The sequence below is a fragment of the Periplaneta americana genome, chromosome 14, assembly GCF_040183065.1.
Source record: "Periplaneta americana isolate PAMFEO1 chromosome 14, P.americana_PAMFEO1_priV1, whole genome shotgun sequence".
In the NCBI taxonomy this organism is placed as follows: Eukaryota; Metazoa; Arthropoda; class Insecta; order Blattodea; family Blattidae; genus Periplaneta; species Periplaneta americana.
The window spans coordinates 119,295,414-119,315,413 of NC_091130.1; the positions used below are offsets into that span (position 1 = coordinate 119,295,414).

At 37.6% G+C, this 20,000-nt stretch overlaps 1 protein-coding gene and 1 non-coding gene across 2 annotated transcripts in view; one reads left to right on the forward strand and one right to left on the reverse strand.

The window, feature by feature from the left end:
• LOC138713707 (beta-alanine transporter-like) overlaps nt 1–20,000 on the forward strand; it is a 1,405,169-nt gene that overhangs the window by 1,070,705 nt on the left and 314,464 nt on the right. The window contains exon 4 of the mRNA XM_069846007.1: nt 1,821–1,924. Coding sequence (XP_069702108.1) covers nt 1,821–1,924 — 104 coding nt within the window. The remainder of the gene's footprint in view (nt 1–1,820; nt 1,925–20,000) is intronic.
• Nucleotides 19,500–19,575, reverse strand: TRNAA-CGC (transfer RNA alanine (anticodon CGC)). The gene has a single exon. It is a non-coding gene; the product is annotated as a tRNA-Ala (tRNA).

A 20,000-nucleotide genomic window follows, 5' to 3' on the forward strand; every position in this document is an offset into this window, starting at 1 on the left:
AGGGTTAATATGTCCATGACGTTTCGTGTGAAATTTAATTAATATTAATATTTTAAGCTCGAGGAATTTTTCAGTGCTAGTAATTTCATTTTAACCCTGTCGTTTAATGACGATCTTCACATCCAAATTTTTCAATGCCAATAAGATTGATTTCATTGTATTAATTTATTCACTTATATATTTGTTTACTTTTATTTACATATTTATTGGTTTATTTTTATTTACTTCATTTACTTATTTATTTATTTGTTTGCTTATTTATTTATTTATTTGTTTATTTATTTATTTATTTATTTATCTGGTTCGATGATCGTCCACCTCTGCTTCGGCATGTGAGTGTGAGGTCAGCGGTCTGGCCCCTTCACGGGCTGTAGCGCCACGGAATATTATTATTATTATTATTATTATTATTATTATTATTATTATTATTATTATTAGTATAACATTCATGCTATTACAAAAAAAAATAGCACAGATAAATAAAAAAAAAAGGCTAACCGATTTTTAATAAGAGACCAGCAGTTGAATTAATATTTCAAAGCAAAATAAATAAATGAATTTTATGCTCGACCATGCCGAAATGTAGTAATTATACATCTGGTAGCAGCCCTTTAATGGACCTCATTAAAGTACACCTATTCATTAAAGTTCAGGTGTTCCACCAATTAGAAAATACCATTGTAGCAATATGAAAGCGCAAGTATCTATTATTCTCGGATATGCAACCGAAAGACAACTAGTTCTGTTACTATAATAATTAGCGTTAATTGTAAATAATATTCAAATAAATTCAATTTGTCATCTCGTTTTTCAATGTCTAATTCAATTTCAAGGTTATATCAAGATTAATGTTTATTTTACTCTCTAGATTATATCAAGGTCAATGTCGACATTTGTTTCTCGGAAAAAATCAAAACTTTCGCTTCTGCGCACATCTCACAATTTACGAGGTATTGTACAAGGTCAGTTCCGCTCCTCAGTCAGATAAAAATAACATGAATACTTATGAATGATTTCAAGTTAGAAATATGGTCGAGCATAAAAAGTCGTATGAAACTTGACTATAATGGTAATTAAGACGCTCGTATTAAAATTATGAAACTCGCTTGCGCTCGTTTCATAAACATACTCGCGTCTTAATTACTACCATTATACGCTCGTTGCATAATGTACTATTCTGCAATAAACGAATTTTTCCTTATAAATAGCAGCAAAATTCAGATATCGCATTCTTGATTTTTTCCGAGTTAAATTAGCCTGTTAACAACAGATTTATGCAAATATCTCTTTTTTTTTTTTCAAATTGTCGGTTGGTCTATTATTGCGTAACTCCGTCCAACTGTACTTAAAACATCGGAAAATGTTAACAAAAAGTTTCCACCTAAAGGAGGATTACAAAATAACGATAATACTGTAATTGAAATTATTGTACTGGTTTTATAGTTATAAAATGTTTTTCCTTTACAGAAGTGATCTTCACATTAAAGCAAAACTTTTACTTGAAATAAATATTTCATAAAATGAAGGTGATTATTGATTTCTCAAAGCAGGGCAAGAAAAAGAGAGAAACGAGAGTACCAGCTTTGCTGTTTTTTTTAAGTATATTTTCCTTGTGATTACATACTGTATCCTTTGTACACTGTTTACTTTCCTCAAAAGCGCACTCCGTTTTATTCCATGATTTTGCTTGTCAAACTATAAAATATAAAGTGGAACGGGTTTCAGCAACATTTCTAGCAACTTCAGCGTCTCTGTACCATAATCTTACAACAAAACAACATAGCCACTCAACATTCATTCTTTATTCTCTTTCTTTCCAGTGGGATCTAGTGTGCGACAGAGACTTCTACACGACTTTAGCTCTAGTTCTGCTGGGAGTTGGAGGTCTTATAGGCAACTATATCTTCGGATATGTGCAAGACAGGTGAGTAGTTTAATGTCGATATATAGAAATGATATCTTATCGTTAGGGCTAGGAATTTGATGACCTATAAATCATGAAAAAATGTCCTAAAAACAATGCATTTATGACCTAAAAATCTAAAAAAAAGCCCTTAAAATGCCCTAAAATTGTTCTTACATAATTGGCTTAGTAGGAAAAGAGATTTTGTACTACTTCATATTTAGACTAGCAAGTAAATTAAATTCTAGTACCAACATTTAAGTTTATTTAATTTTACATAATTTTTTTCTGAGTGGTACACTTTAATTAATTATTTTACCTGATGTAGTTTCCATGTAGTCCACCACAAAGACACCCTTATCCGGAATTATCAGGTATAGAGGAGTCTATATTGAAGGGGTGGTTGGAGTGTACTACGTTAAAATGGCAATATTTGTGTAGAAATACGATTAAAATATTATACAAAATAATGGGTATTAGCCACCAGCATAGCTTGGTCGGTTAAGGCGCTTGCCTGCCGATCCGGAGTTTTGCTCGGTCGCGGGTTCGATTTCCGCTTGGGCTGATTATCTGGTTGGGCTTTCTCCGAGGTTTTTTCCAACTGTAAGACAAATGTCAGGTAATCTATGGCGAATCCTCAGCCTCATCTCGTGAAATATATCGCTATCACCAATTCCATCGATGCTAAATAACCTCGTAGTTGATACAGCGTTGTGAAATAACCAAGTAAAAAAATAATGGGTATTAATGGATAAAATATGTAAACAAAATATCAAAGGAAATAAACATTATTCTATATTAATAATGGGGATTTATGGCCAAAATTAAATGAAAATGCCTAAAAAATGTCCAAATAAAACAAAAGATGCTCTTATGAGTTGAAACAGGCAAAAAAATGCAAAAAAAATGCCGTAACAAATGTGTCTTAAAACATTCAGTTTATCACATAACATATAAATAATAAAGCAGCTATGTTTCTGGCTTACTAGAGAAAAGATACAATTTCATCATAATCCTAGCCCTACTTATCATAATAATTCAAAATTAAGCAAGACATGCGGTTAGCAAATACAGTCAACTCTGTATGTATAGTGAACTCGATTATACTGGGTGTTTAGTTCAAAATGTGTCATGGCTCGCTCTATGCCGTCATGTGGCTAGCCGATGAGCCTAGAGAATTCAATCTTCCTACACTTCCGCAGAGGTATATAACCTAAGAGGCAGAGAAGTTGCCTAGCAAGTACGGCGTTCATTCTGAAGAGTACGTACCGATACATACGGTAACGCCGGTAGTGGCAGGAATGTGAACTGTTTGGAAATACGTACTGTCGGGATATGGGGAGAGGGTTAAGACGATTACTTACGTATTTGTTGACATTAACTTCGACGGTCAACATGGACACGGAGCATTTGATTTGTGTTGTGGAATGTTACCGTACGCAACCGATGATAACAAATACCCTGCGTACGACTTGCCGGCGCAAAACACAGTTCGAAAGAGGTTATGGTAGCACACAGACCCTACAGACCGCCATCTGTTGCTACGACGTTCAAGTTATACCGTACACGTTCTCAAGTTCAGATTGAAGAACGCCTTAAATAATAGGCAACTTCTCTAACATATAAGCTGAAACTCGCTTCAAATCGGTGACTCAACAACAGTGACGTCATGACACACTTTGAAATGAACACCCAGTAGTCAACATTCGGCTATATGCAGGAGCGCATATTTAAATGACTGCTCAGTTGGAAAGAGCGCTCAGCGCGCAGAGCTGAGAGGTCCTGGGTTCGATTCCCGGTGCCGGTACAAATTTTTCTCGTATTAAATAGTAATAATACATATTGGCTACTTCATAGTAGCTGTGTAGTATTCAATGAGGTGGGCGAGACCTCATACAAAATGAATATGTGATGTAAAACCTAACATGTTATAGCCTCAGTCTTTCGAAACTAAGAAAATTGAAAAGAGAATTACTTTAATCAAACCTATACACAGCTATTCACAGGGTAGGAGAAGAGACAACAGCAGTACGACAAGGATGCCCTTTATCACCTACACTGTTCTACATCTACTTGGAGGATTTAGTGAACAATTGTTTTCAGAACATGGGAGGAATGATAGTAGCAGGATGCAGAATGATGTGTATAAGATTTGCTGATGATATGGCGTTGTTAGCAGAAGACAAGATGATACTAAGGGATATGCTACTAGAGCTAAATGATGGCTGTCGGTAGTATGAAAAATTTTATGTTACGGTTTATTTAAGGACGCTCGCAACTGCCGAGGTTACATCAGCTCGTCGGTGTGCCGGAATTTTGTCCCCCAGGAGTTCTTTTACATGCCTGTAAATCTACTGACATGATCCTGTCACATTTAAGCACAGATTGCGCCGGGACCTCGAGTATAGAAGGCCAGCGCTATACCAACTGCGCTACCGAGGCCGACGGCGGTATGGAATAAAGATAAATGCCAACAAGACGAAGATCATGGCCATAGGAAGAAAAGTAAAGAAGGTAAACTTCCGAATTCTAAATGAGGCAATACAGCAAGTTGACAACTTCAAATACTTGGGGTGTAGTACAGGGACATCATTTTATTTTTACTTCAATTTTTATTCTACCTGAGTTTTTTAATGTACTTCACTCCCACCCCTTCTACTAATGAAGTTTCAACTGTTTTCCAGACAGAATCAAGGCCGCTTGTAGTAAACAGCACTGAGTTACTGAGTATAGTACGTTCCAGAAATATGTTCGCGTTTTCCAGTGACGAAAGAACTTTTAATATTGAATCATATTTTCGCACAGGTACTGTCCGTTTGCCTACGTCACATCCCGATTTCCCCCACCTGCTTCTGCACGGCCCTCTGTAAAAGCAGGACTGTCTTATCTCTATTCTGAAAACATTAATTTCTGTTAGGAATTGGACGTTTACGTAATATTATACAACTGTTTAAAATAACTTAAATAAAAGGGTCTCGTTAAGTAATTAACTGTCACGTGATTTCCCTCCTTTCTACGATCCTGCGGCATAATCACTTGGACGGAGAGTAGATAGCATGTCCGAGTAATTTTATCTATGCGGGTCGGGCAGAAGTGAAGATTGAATTTACATTACATAAGGTACTCTTTTATAGAGTAGGTACGAATTATTTCAACATGAGTTACTAGTACGAAGGACGAAACTGGTAATTGGAATTAGATGCAATAGTCTATAGTGCGATAATATGCACAAAAGAACTGAAGCCTGTAGGCTATCGAAATGAATGGCTACATCTTCAAAAATGTGTTTAAATATCCATTTTATGATTATTTTTCAATTGAACTTCATTATTCTCTATATTGTACGCTAATGTGCTGTAGACAGTATAATATACACTACATAATGAACACGTTCGCATGGATAGCTCAGTTCGTGAGTAAAAACACTCATTCTTAATACAGTACTGCATTTTGATTAAATAAAAATCCTAATGAAAATTATCGAACTCAAAATCGCGATATTTCCTAGTTTACGTAAATGGATGAAGTACTTTTCTTTCCTCCTATACCTAGTAAAGTGATGTGTTTGTTTTTTACGCCAGTATCATCGAACTCCAGTTGTGGAAGTGGGTAGCGAACGGGTTTTCCGGTTCTCTTAAGGTATAACCAGGTTAATATTAAAAATGTTAGTAAAAATAAAATGATGTCCCTGTACAAGCAGTACATTAGGTGCTGCCAAGAACTCAAAAGGAGTACAGCAATGGCAAAGGAAGTTGTTAATACAAAAAGGAGATCTTCTGCGGATCTCTAGAGAAAGAACTAAGAAAGAGGAGTGCTTTGTGTGGATTGTAGCATTGTATAGGACAAAAACATGGACATTACGGCGAAGTGAAGAGAAGCGACTAGAATCATTTGAAATGTGAGTTTGGAGAAGGATGGAGCATGTCAAATGTACAGTCACAATAAGAAACGAAGCTGTGTTGGAAAGAGTGGATGAAAACGAATGATTCTGAAACTGAGCAGAAAGAGGAATAGGAATTGGTTGAGGAGAAACTGCCTTCTGAAGGATGCACTGCAAAGAATGGTGAACGGGAGAAGATTTCGGGGCAGAAGAAGTTACAAGATGGTAGACGACATTAAGTTATATGGATCAAATGAGGAGACAAAGAGGATGGCAGAAAATAGGAAAGCCTGGAGAATGCTGGGTTTGCTGTGAAAGACAGACCTGCCGTGGGCAGAACTCTATGAATGAAGGAATTATTCTTCTTCATTACTTACTTACTTATTTACAAATGGCTTCTAAGGAACCCGAAGGTTCATTGCCGCCCTCACATAAGCCCGCCAGCGGTCCCTAACCTGTGCAAGATTAATCCAGTCTCTATCATCATACCCCACCCCCCTCAAATCCATTTTAATATTATCCTCCCATCTACGTCTCGGCCTCCCTAAAGGTATTTTTCCTTCCGGTCTCCCAACTAACACTCTATATGCATTTCTGGATTCGCCCATACGTGCTACATGCCCTGCCCATCTCAAACGTCTGGATTTTAAATTCCTAAATATGTCAGGTGAAGAATACAATGCGTGCAGTTCTGTGTTGTGTAACTTTCTCCATTCTCCTGTAACTTCATCCCGCTTAGCCCCAAATATTTTCCTAAGCACCTTATTCTCAAACACCCTTAACCTATGTTCCTCTCTCAGAGTGAGAGTCCAAGTTTCACAACCATATAGAAGAACCGGTAATATAACTGTTTTATAAATTCTAACTTTCAGATTTTTGGACAGCAGACTGGATGATAAGAGCTTCTCAGCCGAATAATAACACGCATTTCCCATATTTATTCTGCGTTTAATTTCCTCCCGAGTGTCATTTATATTTGTTACTGTTGCTCCAAGATATTTGAATTTTTCCACCTTTTCGAAGGATAAATCTCCAATATTTATATTTCCATTTCGTACATTATTCTGGTCACGAGACATAATCATATACTTTGTCTTTTCGGGATTTACTTCCAAACCGACCGCTTTACTTGCTTCAAGTAAAATTTCCGTGTTTTCCCTAATCGTTTGTGTATTTTCTCCTAACATATTCACGTCATCCGCATAGACAAGAAGCTGATGTATCCCGTTCAATTCCAAACCCTGCCTGTTATCCTGAACTTTCCTAATGGCATATTCTAAAGCGAAGTTAAAAAGTAAAGGTGATAGTGCATCTCCCTGCTTTAGCCCACAGTGAATTGGAAAAGCATCAGATAGAAACTGACCTATACGGACTTTGCTGTATGTTTCACTGAGACACATTTTAATTAATCGAACTAGTTTCTTGGGAATACCAAATTCAATAAGAATATCATATAATACTTCCCTCTTAACCGAGTCATATGCCTTTTTGAAATCTATGAATAACTGAGATACTGTACCCTTATACTCCCATTTTTTCTCCAATATCTGTCGAATACAAAAAATCTGATCAATAGTCGATCTATTACGCCGAAAACCGCACTGATGATCCCCAATAATTTCACCTACGTACGGAGTTAATCTTCTCAAAAGAATAGGTATAAATATATAGACCAATGAGTTACAATTCGTAAAGTGTTCACATTTAAATATAGGTACAGCAGTGGTCGGCATTACTTGACACGCGTGTCATCCCCCATTTTACACCAGAAGGGCGGAGGGGAAAGACATGGCCTCCGTCCCATTAGCCGTCACTTGTTCATTCAATGTTACGCAGTTTGGGTATACTCTCCCGCCAATCTTCCTCTTTGCTGTTTATGTGGGCTGCACTTTATATGACGTAATCTTCGCTGACCACTGGTATACAGTAACCATCGAAATCATAAAATTTCACACACAACAGTTATCTGAAAGTATTCAGTTAAAATAAAGTTAATCTTCAGGTTCTATAGCCTACATGTTTTCACGCTATTTCCGGCTAATTTTCGGTAACAAATTCTGTACTTGTTGCCTACATTCTAATAAAATTATCTTGTAATTCTAAATTTTGAATAAATATATGGGGATATTGAAACATGAAAACTATATTTCATAGTCAGGTACATACTTCACTTTTCGTCCAATAAAATTAAACATTTCACAATATTCTATCATATATTACTCTTTTATTTAACATAAAATTAATTATTTTTTATTTTATTACTTGCCACAACATAAGCAATTTTCTGCGAATTAGTAATAAAATTGTGAATTAAGCTGATTCATGAATTTATACCAAAAGATTGTTTGCCACGAATGAATATTCCATAATTAAGCTATCAGTCATATTTGTCAGTTTATTCTGCACGACACATCAAATTCACGAAGAAAATCCTCCGAAATTAAGGTCTACAATTTGTTAGTTGTGATGACATTTAAAGTCAATTTACAAAGACAAAACAGTGGTATGTTTCTAACAAAGCAATGCTGATATAAGAACTAGCTATTTTTCACTTTATCACAACTGTCACTTCGAACTATAACAAACTAAAAGTAAGTCAAACTACATGGATTTTTGTGTGTCGTGTGTGTAAAGAATGACGAATGTTTCCATATCAATCATTCGTAATAATAAATATCTCACAATACCGGCTGTTTCTATGGAAACTTCAAGACAAACGTAAGCTGAGGCGTCATGTTCGTGGAAAACAATCTAGCAAGATCGCTAATTTCGTATCATAGAAGGTGAGTTACCCGTCATCCCACTCAACTCTCTCCATGGGGCTACATTAGAGTTCCTCACATTATTAAATTCTATAGTTACGATCGGGTATCGGTAAACCACCGCCGCCATCTTGACTTAGACCACGCGGCCTACTCCGGTCCAACATTCTTCACCTTCCTAAACTACTTTTAGGTTGATACTTCCAGTACTGCTTTCGGAAGGCTATGACTGTCCAGTCTCTATCCGTTACTTCTATATTTCAAGGATCCACGCAAAAATCATGCTAATTCACAAATCTTAAATTTTACAGGGTAGCTTTTCCAATTCACTGCGGGCTGAAGCAGGGAGATGCATTGTCACCTCTACTTTTTAACTTTGCTCTAGAATATGCCATTAGGAAAGTTCAGGATAACACAGAGGGTTTGGAATTGAACGGGTTGCATCAGCTTCTTGTCTATGCGGATAACGTGAATATGTTAGGAGAAAATCCACAAACGATTAGGGAAAACACGGAAATTCTACTTGAAGCAAGTAAAGCGATAGGGTAGGAAGTAAATCCCGAAAAAACAAAGTATATGATTATGTCTCGTGACCAGAATATTGTACGAAATGGAAATATAAAAATTGGAGATTTATCCTTCGAAGAGGTGGAAAAATTAAAATATCTTGGAGCAACAGTGACAAATATAAATGACACTCGGGACGAAATTAAACGCAGAATAAGTATGGGAAATGCCTGTTATTATTCGGTTGAGAAGATTTTGTCATCTAGCCTGCTGTCAAAAAATCTGAAAGTTAGAATTTATGAAACAGTTATATTACCGGCTGTTCTATATGGTTGTGAAGCTTGGACTCTCGCTTTGAGAGAGGAACAGAGATTAAGGGTGTTTGAGAGTAAGGTTCTTAGGAAAATATTTGGGGCTAAAAGGGATGAAGTTACAGGAAAATGGAGAAAGTTACACAACGCAGAGCTGCACGCATTGTATTCTTCACCTGACATAATTAGGAACATTAAATCCAGACGCTTGAGATGGGCAGGGCATGTAGCACGTATGGGCGAATCCAGAAATGCATATAGAATATTAGTTGGGAGGCCGGCGGGAAAAAGACCTTTAGGGAGGCCGAGACGTAGATGGGAGGATAATATTAAAATGGATTTGAGGGAGGTGGGATATGATGGTAGAGACTGGATTAATCTTGCTCAAGATAGGGATCAATGGCAGGCTTATGTGAGGGAGGCAATGAACCTCCGGGTTCCTTAAAAGCCAATAAGTAAGTAAGTAAGCATTTCTTAACATTAACACACTGATAGGACATCATTAGTTGTACTTAGGGATGTATTTCAGAACTGGCTGGCCCAAGCAGCGTCAAGGTAGGGGAGAGTCGGGTAGTATCGGACATCGGGTAGTATCGGACAGTGCGTTTCTTTCATGTACCACCATATGGTAGTACCTGAATGACATGGTTACGTTTCTCTATGCGACATCACAGAAACGTAACCATGTCAATCAGGTACTATCATCGTGTGGTAGATGAAAGAAACTCACTGTCCGGTATTACCCGCTGTCCGATACTACCCGACTCTCCCCTATGTCTTTCGAGGAGAGTTGGCACCAGGGCACATTATTTTCTTTCTATTTTTTTCTTTTGCCAAAAGTTGTGTTTTTTTCACATTTAAACATTTCGCAGTGAATTGTACTCCGCAGACCAACAACCTAGATTTGATTCCATATATTTCCTTCTCACATTACATAAGCATTCCTGCGTAAATGGTAGTCTGAAATTAATAAATATTAAGGAAATCTATCTATACTAATAATAAATCTGTAGCCGAAATTTTTCTGGTAATTTTCGATTTTCCAAAAATAATTGGTCCTAACATATATAATTAACCACCCTGAAACCGAAAATCGCATTTTTGAAATTTTTGTTTGTATGTCTGTCTGTATGTTTGTTACCTTTTCACGCGATAATGGCTGAACCGATTTATATGAAAATTAGAATATAAATTAAGTTCGTTGTAACTTAGATTTTAGGCTATATGGCATTCAAAATACTTTATTTAAAAGGAGGGTTATAAGGGGCCCTGAATTAAATAAATCGAAATATCTCGCTTATTATTGATTTTTGAGAAAAATGTTACATAACAAAAGTTTCTTTAAAAATGATTTCCGGTAAGTTTTATTCTTTACAAAATTTTGATAGGACTGATATTTAATGAGATAAATGAGTTTTAAAATTAAAATAACGCCATCTAAGACGGTGCAATGAAATAACAAATGACTTCGTCTATAAGGGGACTTGGGCAACAACAATCGAAAAAGGGTCCTTGGACAGCAACAGTCGAAAGCTATTAAACTATTCCTATGCACAGAAAATTTGATAGGCTTTTTTGTACATTCGTTTTCTGCATTTCTTAAAATAATATTTATGTACACACTCATTTTAATCTCAGAGAATTACTGAACAACGAGAGTGTATTGATTTAGTGTACGGTAATAGTACGTTAGCTTAGCAATCCATTATTTTATAATTCAAATTTTAACTATGCTCAATTGAATCGTGTTAAAATACATAAAATAGACTATATATGCAATAAATGCAATGCAAAAAAAAATTGGGTAATGAGCCAAGCAGATTATGTTGCGCTGTTGTAAAGGTTGTTGCTTCTGAGATTCAAGAGCCCCCACAACAAATTAATAACTTTCTTATCGGAGTACATCCGTTATCAACGCACTTTTTATATAATATAATATAATATAATATAATATAATATAATATAATATAATAATAAATATGTAGCCGAAAATTTTCTGGTAATTTTCCCTTTTCCAAAAATAATTGGTGTTAACATGTATAATTATTCATCCTGAGACCGAAAATCGCTTTTTTGAAATTTTTGTTGTATGTCTGTCTGTCTTTCTGTCTGTCTGTCTGTCTGTCTGTTTGTTACCTTTTCACGCGATAATGGCTGAACGGATTTCGATGAAAATTGAAATATAAGTTAAGTTCGTTGTAATTTAGATTTTAGGCTATATGGCATTCAAAATACTTCATTTAACGGGGCCTGAATTAAATCGAAATATCTCGCTTATTATTGTTTTTTTTTTTTTTTTTGTGAAAAATGTTACACAAGAAAAGTTTCTTTAAAAATGATTTCCGATAAGTTTTATTCTATGCAAAATTTGGTAGGTCTGATAGACTTTTAAAATAATAATACAATACGTTTTCACCGCCGCCTCAGATTGTAGTGTTGTTGTTCCTGCAGTAATTCCCATGTGCAAAATATAAAATTTTTGAGTAGGAAGAAAAAACACATTTATTCATTCCATGGCAATGGTACATAGGGGATCGTGAATTCTTACTTTTTCGAAAGAAAGAAATATAATTACATATCACTGTTTATGCTGTATCACTATTTAAGTTATTTGAAGGTTTCAGAACCATAGTGGGCCAAGCGCCATTTACTGAAGACGTAGAAAACAAGGGTTAAAATTAAGTTTTTATCATAATTCAATGGAACCATATAGCAAGTAATATAAAGTATACACAATAAAACTAAATGATACGTCAATCTTCATTAAACTATGGTTGCATGTAATAACAAATAAGAAACATGTTAAATGAATTGTCATTGCACCAAATGAGTGGTCTCTGGACCAAAATGATGGCAATTTAATTATTTAAATACAATTTAAATTAAGTAACATATTAAACGATTTATCCTTCTAACAAACACGAATGTTCCCTGGATCAAACGTCCTATTTTAATTACGTAATTACTTTATATTTATTTCTAACAGGTGCAGCGGAGCACACGGGTACGGCTAGTATAAAATAAAATAATAAATATTCTCGTAAATATCGCAAAAATAACAATAAATACTATAAGAATACATTCAATTTTGTGTATAATAATAAAAATGTAAAGTAAACCTGCACTAAAAAAGATTAATAAAAATTTGGTGGTGGTGGTGACGAGATGAACAAAAACTTCCGATACTACCGAAATTCCAGAACCAGGGCACATTTTGCTTAGAAATACATCACTCGTTGCTCTGCTCTGCCCCAGGCGGGCGCAGTGGTGATTCGATGGTCGTCCAATACCAAGACGATAAATATTTCCAAATCAAAAAATGCCGCATTGGTGACAAGAACTTGATAAAAATAAAAAAGCCTTCCGAATATATTTATACAGTTACGATATTTTTGTACTATGGTCAATCACGTGTTCACATCTAGGCACTTGAATTCAAATCTCTACAAGAATTCCTTCTAAGTCAACATATGACCATTACCTACCTAATGGAACAAACACAACACGGAACAGATGCGTTATAAGACCCACGCCGAGAATTCCATAGTATCGAGTATATATTATATAGTTTCGATTATTATATCAAGTGTGCCATCTTAACAAAACTAAAGCATACTACAAACACGTATCATTTAATAAAACCAACAACAATGAAATTAAGCGCATATTAGTCACCTTTCTTATAAAATATATTATATTTTATTCAAAATGAAGTTAAAGAAACAAACCAAAGCTAAATTTAAAACATTATACCACAAATTTAATATGGTCCACGTAAAATACTAATTTTACTCCTTTTATGCTGCATTTTTATCCCTGAGACAATACTAGTCTTTTCAAAAACATATTTTCCCTGGACCAAAAAATGTAAATAAAAAATTGTTTTAAAAATTATTTTCCCTGGACCAAAAAATTTAAATAAAAAATTGTTTTAAAAATTATCATTTTACCATGGACCTCAGTGGAGATGTTCCGTTTCATTTTCCCCATTATCCAAGTGATTTCACAAAGTACTACGATACGGTGTTTCTTTGTTTATCATTTAATACCTTGTAATTTCCGATGACATCTCCACATGAGTGCATCTCGTTTACTTTTACATTTCTTCAAACTCATCCCGGAATTACATGTTTCACAGAACATTTCACTCTTAAATAAACCACAAACACATAAAAAAAACATAGAACATATTTATATTCATGGATAAACCAAGTAAAAAGGTTCTCTTTATAATTCCATAATTTCAAATTCTAGGTTACATTTTATGCCAACAGAAAGAATTTGATCCACTTCTTTTTGATATTTAACTATAGCATTCGAAATTGCTGCCATGATTAATATCAAACTAATTACAACAAAATTCGTTGGTTGGCAACATAATAAAAACGATATATATATCGATAATTTAATTGATCGAAACACTACTTCCGTTGACCTTTTTTTTTTGTGGCTTTGCATATTCTTATATTTAGGGTGGGTCCTATAATGCATTGTTCCCACAACACTTCTTGACACTTACTTTACAGAATAAAAGATTGGTTAAATAATAAGTTGTCCAAATATGATTCCAGAGTTATTTTAAGCGCGTAAAACTTGCAGCCCAAATAAAATAACATATTTAGTTCAAACTCTACAAGATTGAGGTGTCTTTATTTCTAGTGGCTACTTTCAATATTTCTGGTAGGTCTAATGTCTTTGTTCGATCTTCTGCAACCGCAAAGGGAGAGCTGTCGAAACAGCAACAACAGAGATCTTGTGTTTCGAGTCAGCAACGACCACATGTTCCACTTCGAGTCAGTAAAGACAGATATTTCAATTCAAGTCACCAACGACAAAGATGTTCCAATTAAGTTCAAATGAATAATGACACACGTTTCAATAAGAGATAGTGATGACACATGTTTCAATTCAATTCCAGTCAACGGCGAAACCTTTGCACCAAACATCGGTTCTGCAGATGCCAGAGATAGCGGTGTCGCGTTTGCCAGACGCAGCAGTGTCAGAGTTGGCAGAAGCAGCGGTGTCGGTGTTCCTGGAGACAATGTCAACGGTGTCGTCAGAGGCAGCTGTTTCCGTATTGCTAGCTGCAGCTGTTTCGGTATTGCTAGGGGCAGCTGTTTCGGTATTTTTAGGGGCAGCTGTTTCGGTATTGCTAGCTGCAGCTGTTTCGGTATTGCTAGCTGCAGCTGTTTCGGTATTGCTAGCTGCAGCTTTTTCGGTATTCCTAGGGGCAGCTGTTTCGGTATTTCTAGGGGCAGCTCTTTCGGTATTTCTAGCTGGAACTGTTTCGGTATTGCTAGCTGCAGCTGTTTCGGTATTGCTAGCTGCAGCTTTTTCGGTATTTCTAGGGGCAGCTCTTTCGGTATTGCTAGCTGCAGCTGTTTCGGTATTGCTAGCTACAGCTTTTTCGGTATTGCTAGGGGCAGCTGTTTCGGTATTACCAGAGGCAGCTGTTTCGGTATTACCAGAGGCAGCTGTTTCGGTATTACCAGAGGCAGCGGCTTCTGTGTTGCCAGAGGCAACGGAATCGGCGTTACCAGATGCTCCGGTGCAGCGGTTGCCTGAAGCGGCAAAGTAAAAGTTGAGAGATGCGCCGAAGTAGCACTTGAAAGAAGAGACTCAGTAACAATTCAGAGATGCTGCGGAGTAAATCTTGAGAGTATGGCCGGAGTAACAGTTCAGAGATGCGGCGAACTGATATTTGAGAGAAGGGGCCGAGTAACTTTTCAGAAATGCTGCGGAGTAACAGTTAAGAGATGTGGTGGAGTAACACTTCAGCGTAAGAGGCTCAGTTAGAGTTCAGAGATGCGGCGCAGTAACTCTTCAGAGAAAGGGGCTTTGTAACAGTTCAGAGATACGGGGGAGAAACAGTTTAGAGAAGCGGCGGAGTAAAATCTGCGACAAGAGACGGAGTAACAGTTCAGAGATGCGGCGGAGTTAAAGCTGTGAGAAGCGGAGGAGTAACAGTTGAGACTTAGGGCGGAGTAACACCTGTGAGAAGCGGCGGGTAACAGTTCAGACATGCGGCGGTGTAAAAGCTGTGACAAACGGCAGAGAAACAGTTGAGACATGGGGCGGAGTAAAACCTGTGAGAAGCAGCGGAGTAACAGTTGAGATATGTGGCGGTGTAAAAGCTGTGAGAAACGGCGGAGTAACAGCTGTGAGAAACGGCGGAGTAACAGCTGTGAGAAACGGCGGAGTAACAGTTGAGACATGCGGCGGAGTAAAACCTGTGAGAAGCAGCGGAATAACAGTTGAGATATGTGGCGGTGTGAAAGCTGTGAGAAGCGGCGGAGTAACAGTTGATACAAAGTGCGGTGTAAAAGCTGTGAGAAGCGGCGGAATAACAGTTGAGACATGCGGCTGAGTAAAAGCTGTGAGAAGCGGCGGAGTAACAGTTGAGACATGCGGCGGAGTAAAATCTGTGAGAAGCGGCGGAATAACATTTGAGACATAGGGCGGTGTAAAAGCTGTGAGAAGCGGCGGAGTAACAGTTGAGACATGTGGCGGAGTAAAACCTGTGAGAAGCGGCGGAGTAACAGTTGAGACATGCGGCGCAGTAAAACCTGTGAGAAGCGGCAGAGTGACAGTTGATACATAGGGCGGTGAAAAAGCTGTGAGAAGCGGCAGAGTAACATTTGAGACATGCGGCAGAGTAAAACCTGTGAGAAGCGGCGAAGTAACAGTTGAGATATGTGGCGGTGTAAAAGCTGTGAGAAACGACGCAGTAACAGTTGGTACATGCGGCGGAGTAAAACCTGTGAGAAGCGGCGGAGTAACAGCTGAGACATGCGGCGGAGTAAAAGCTGTGAGAAGCGGCGGAGTAACAGTTGATACATAGGGCGGTGTAAAAGCTGTGTAACAGTTGAGACATGGGGCGGAGTAAAACCTGTGAAAAGCGGCACAGTAGCAGTTGATACATAGGGCGGTGTAAAAGCTGTGAGAAGCGGCAAACTAACAGTTGAGACATGCGGCGGAGTAAAACCTGTGAGAATCGGCGAAGTAACAGTTGATTCATAGGGCGGTGTAAAAGCTGTGACAAACGGCGGAGTAACAGTTGAGACATGCGGCGGAGTAACAGTTGAGACATGCGGCGGAGTAAAACCTGTGAAAAGCGGCACAGTAGCAGTTGATACATAGGGCGGTGTAAGAGCTGTGAGAAACGGCAAAGTAACAGTAGAGACATGTGGCGGAGGAAAACCTGTGAGAATCGGCGAAGTAACAGTTGATACATAGGGAGGTGTAAAAGCTGTGAGAAACGGCGGAGTAACAGTTGAGACATGCGGCGGAGTAAAACCTGTGAGAAGCGGCGTGTTAACAGTTGATACATAGGGCGGTGTAAAAGCTGTGAGAAGCGGCGGAGTAACAGTTGAGACATGCGGCGGAATAAAACCTGTGAGAAGCGGCGGAGTAACAGTTGAGACATGTGGCGGAGTAAAACCTGTGAGAAACGGCGGATTAACAGTAGATACATACGGCGGTGTAAAAGCTGTGAGAAGCGGCGGAGTAACAGTTGAGACATGCGGCGGAATAAAACCTGTGAGAAGCGGCGGAGTAACAGTTGAGACATGTGGCGGAGTAAAACCTGTGAGAAGCGGCGGAGTAACAGTTGATACATAGGGCGATGTAAAAGCTGTGAGAAGCGGCGGAGTAACAGTTGAGACATAGGGCGGTGTAAAAGCTGTGAAAATCGGTAGAGTAACAGTTGAGACATGCGGCGGAGTAAAACCTGTGAGAAGCGGCGGAGTAACAGTTGATACATAGGGCGGTGTAAAAGCTGTGAGAAGCGGCGGAGTAACAGTTGAGACATGCGGCGGAGTAAAACCTGTGAGAAGCGGCGGAGTAACAGTTCATACATAGGGCGGTGTAAAAGCTGTGAGAAGCGGTGGAGTAACAGTTGAGACATGCGGCGGAGTAAAATCTGTGAGAAGCGGCGGAGTAACAGTTGAGACATGCGGCGTAGTAAAACCTGTGAGAAGCGGCGGAGTAACAGTTGAGACATGTGGCGGAGTAAAACCTGTGAGAAGCGGCGGAGTAACAGTTGAAACATGCGGCGGAATAAAACCTGTGAGAAGCGGCGGAGTAACAGTTGAGACATGCGGCGGAGTAAATCCTGTGAGAAGCGGCGGAGTAACAGTTGAGACATAGGGCGGTGTAAAAGCTGTGAGAAGCGGCGGAGTAACAGTTGAGACATGCGGCGGAGTAAAACCTGTGAGAAGCGGCGGAGTAACAATTCAGAGATGCTGTGGTGTAACATATTCAGTTAACGAGTAACTGGGAAAATTAAAGTTCGCTATGAATTAATGAAATATTGATACTAAAATTAAATTTTGCATTGACTGTAATGAAAGACTTGTCTAATTAATTTACATGTTTATTAAACAATTATTTTGTTGAAAACGTCTTATTCTTCAATTCGACGTCCACTTAGAATTACACAGATGGCGGACTTCGTCTTGGACACTTGACACATTCTTCAATATATGAATAAAATTAAACGAATTTGCAATATTATAAAACAGTTTCAATCTCAGATCATGAGTGCTTTACATGCATGCTTTAAATTCTGTAAACTTAATTAGTCCAAAGCCAATATCAGGATGAGTCCGTGCAATTTTCTCAAGTGTCTTGTGAGCTGCCTGATTTTAAATAAAGTTACTCTTAAACATCAATGATTACTATCTGTTAATGTAGTATCATTCATTCTCAATAACGGGTTTCTGATATTACATAATCCTTGCGGAACTTTGAGCGACAAAGATTTACAGAGAATGACATTTTGAGTAGGGAAACAAAATGGAAAATCATGTATTCATAAGCTGTTTTTCTGTGTATGATTTGGGTTACACCTAAGAGACCAAACTCATGAATATCTCTTATGAACGAACCCAGCCTGCAGAACTCAACCAGTTTCCCCATTGTGAGTATTTTTTGTACTTCCTGCTACTAATTTCAAACGTAACGGATACAAAACACTCCTTGGATACCCTGAGAATACTTTAATTCTGCCTACAGTACTGAGGAATGTCAATATTGGCACTCGAAAGTATTCAAGTGTCTCCAGCAACGGGACATAACGATAGAAAATTGCAGTATGTAATGGGATGCAATTGACAGCAAATATTGGTTGAAAATTTTATGTTACATAGTAACCAAAGATCTCATTTTTTCGAAAGGGTGTACAAGTACGTTTTGGTCACCCTATTTCTTTTTTCACAAAGGTGAAATGTTTTACACTTTTCCCAACACTCCACTTTCTTATGTAGCAAATTATACATATTCCTTTTTAGAGTTTATTTTCCATTAAAATTTAACAGTCTTATTTCAAATAAACTTTAGAACCGAATAATAAGATATTTTTTCTTTGTTGCTTTACATATAAAACAAATATATATGACACTCGGGAGGAAATTAATAGCAGAATAAATATAGGAAATGCCTGTTATTATTCGGTTGAGAATCTTTTGTCATCTAGTTTGCTGCCAAAAAATCTGAAAGTTAGAATTTATAAAATACTTATATTACTGGTTGTTCTGTTTGGTTGTGAAACATTGAGAGAGAAACAGAGATTAAGGGTGTTTGAGAATAAGGTTCTTAGGAAAATATTTGGTGCTAAGAGGGATGAAGTAACAGAAGAATGGAGAAAGTTATACATCGGAGACCTGCACGCATTGTTTTCTTCGCCTGACATAATTAGGAACATTAAATCCAGACGTTTGAGATGAGTAGAGCATGTAGCACGTATGCGCGAATCCAGAAATGCATATAGAGTGTCAGTTGGGAGACCGGAGAGAAGAAGACCTTTGTGGAGGCCGAGACGTAGTTGAGAGGATAGTATTAAAATTTATTTGTGGAAGGTAGGATATCATCACAGAGACTGGATTAATCTTGCACAGGATAGGGACCGACGGCGGGCTTATGTGAGGGCGGCAATGAACCACCGGATTCCGTAAACGCCACTTGTATTTAAGTATGCATTACATACAAAATATCATATATTTATTTAAATTATATTTGTTACATTTTCTTTAGTTCTAATACTATTTTATTTGCTGGACAATGTGCTAACTCTAATCTCTTATAGAGTACGGTATACAAAACCTACCGTTATTACTATTTAATACGAGAAAAGTTCGTACCGGCACCGGGAATCGAACCCAGGGCCTCTCAGTTCTGCGCGCTGAGCGCTCTTTCCGACTGAGCTATGCCGGGACACGATCCACGGGCGCCGGCCGAATCCCTCTCGTAATGCTTTTACGGCCTTACTACCTCCATTTGAGACGATACAAGTCATATAGTCAATGGAATTCCTTATCACAAAGTATCAGGGGCTGCAAGACAACAAACACCTTTAAGAACAGCTTAAAAGATAACCTTATTAGCATTTCAATCCAATCATACTGATTTTAACTATCATTGACTACACTGTTGCTTTTTTTCTTTAGACATCATCCTGATTGTGCTGTATTTTCAAAATTGTCTCATAATAATCTCTTTCTATTATCTAATATCATTTGAAATATATTAACATTCTATGTATTTTAGTTTAATTCTGATACACAGTTTATTTCAGTGTTTAATTAATAGTTCATAGTATTTTGTTGTTTAATTCGTAAATAACTCTTGAATACATGTAA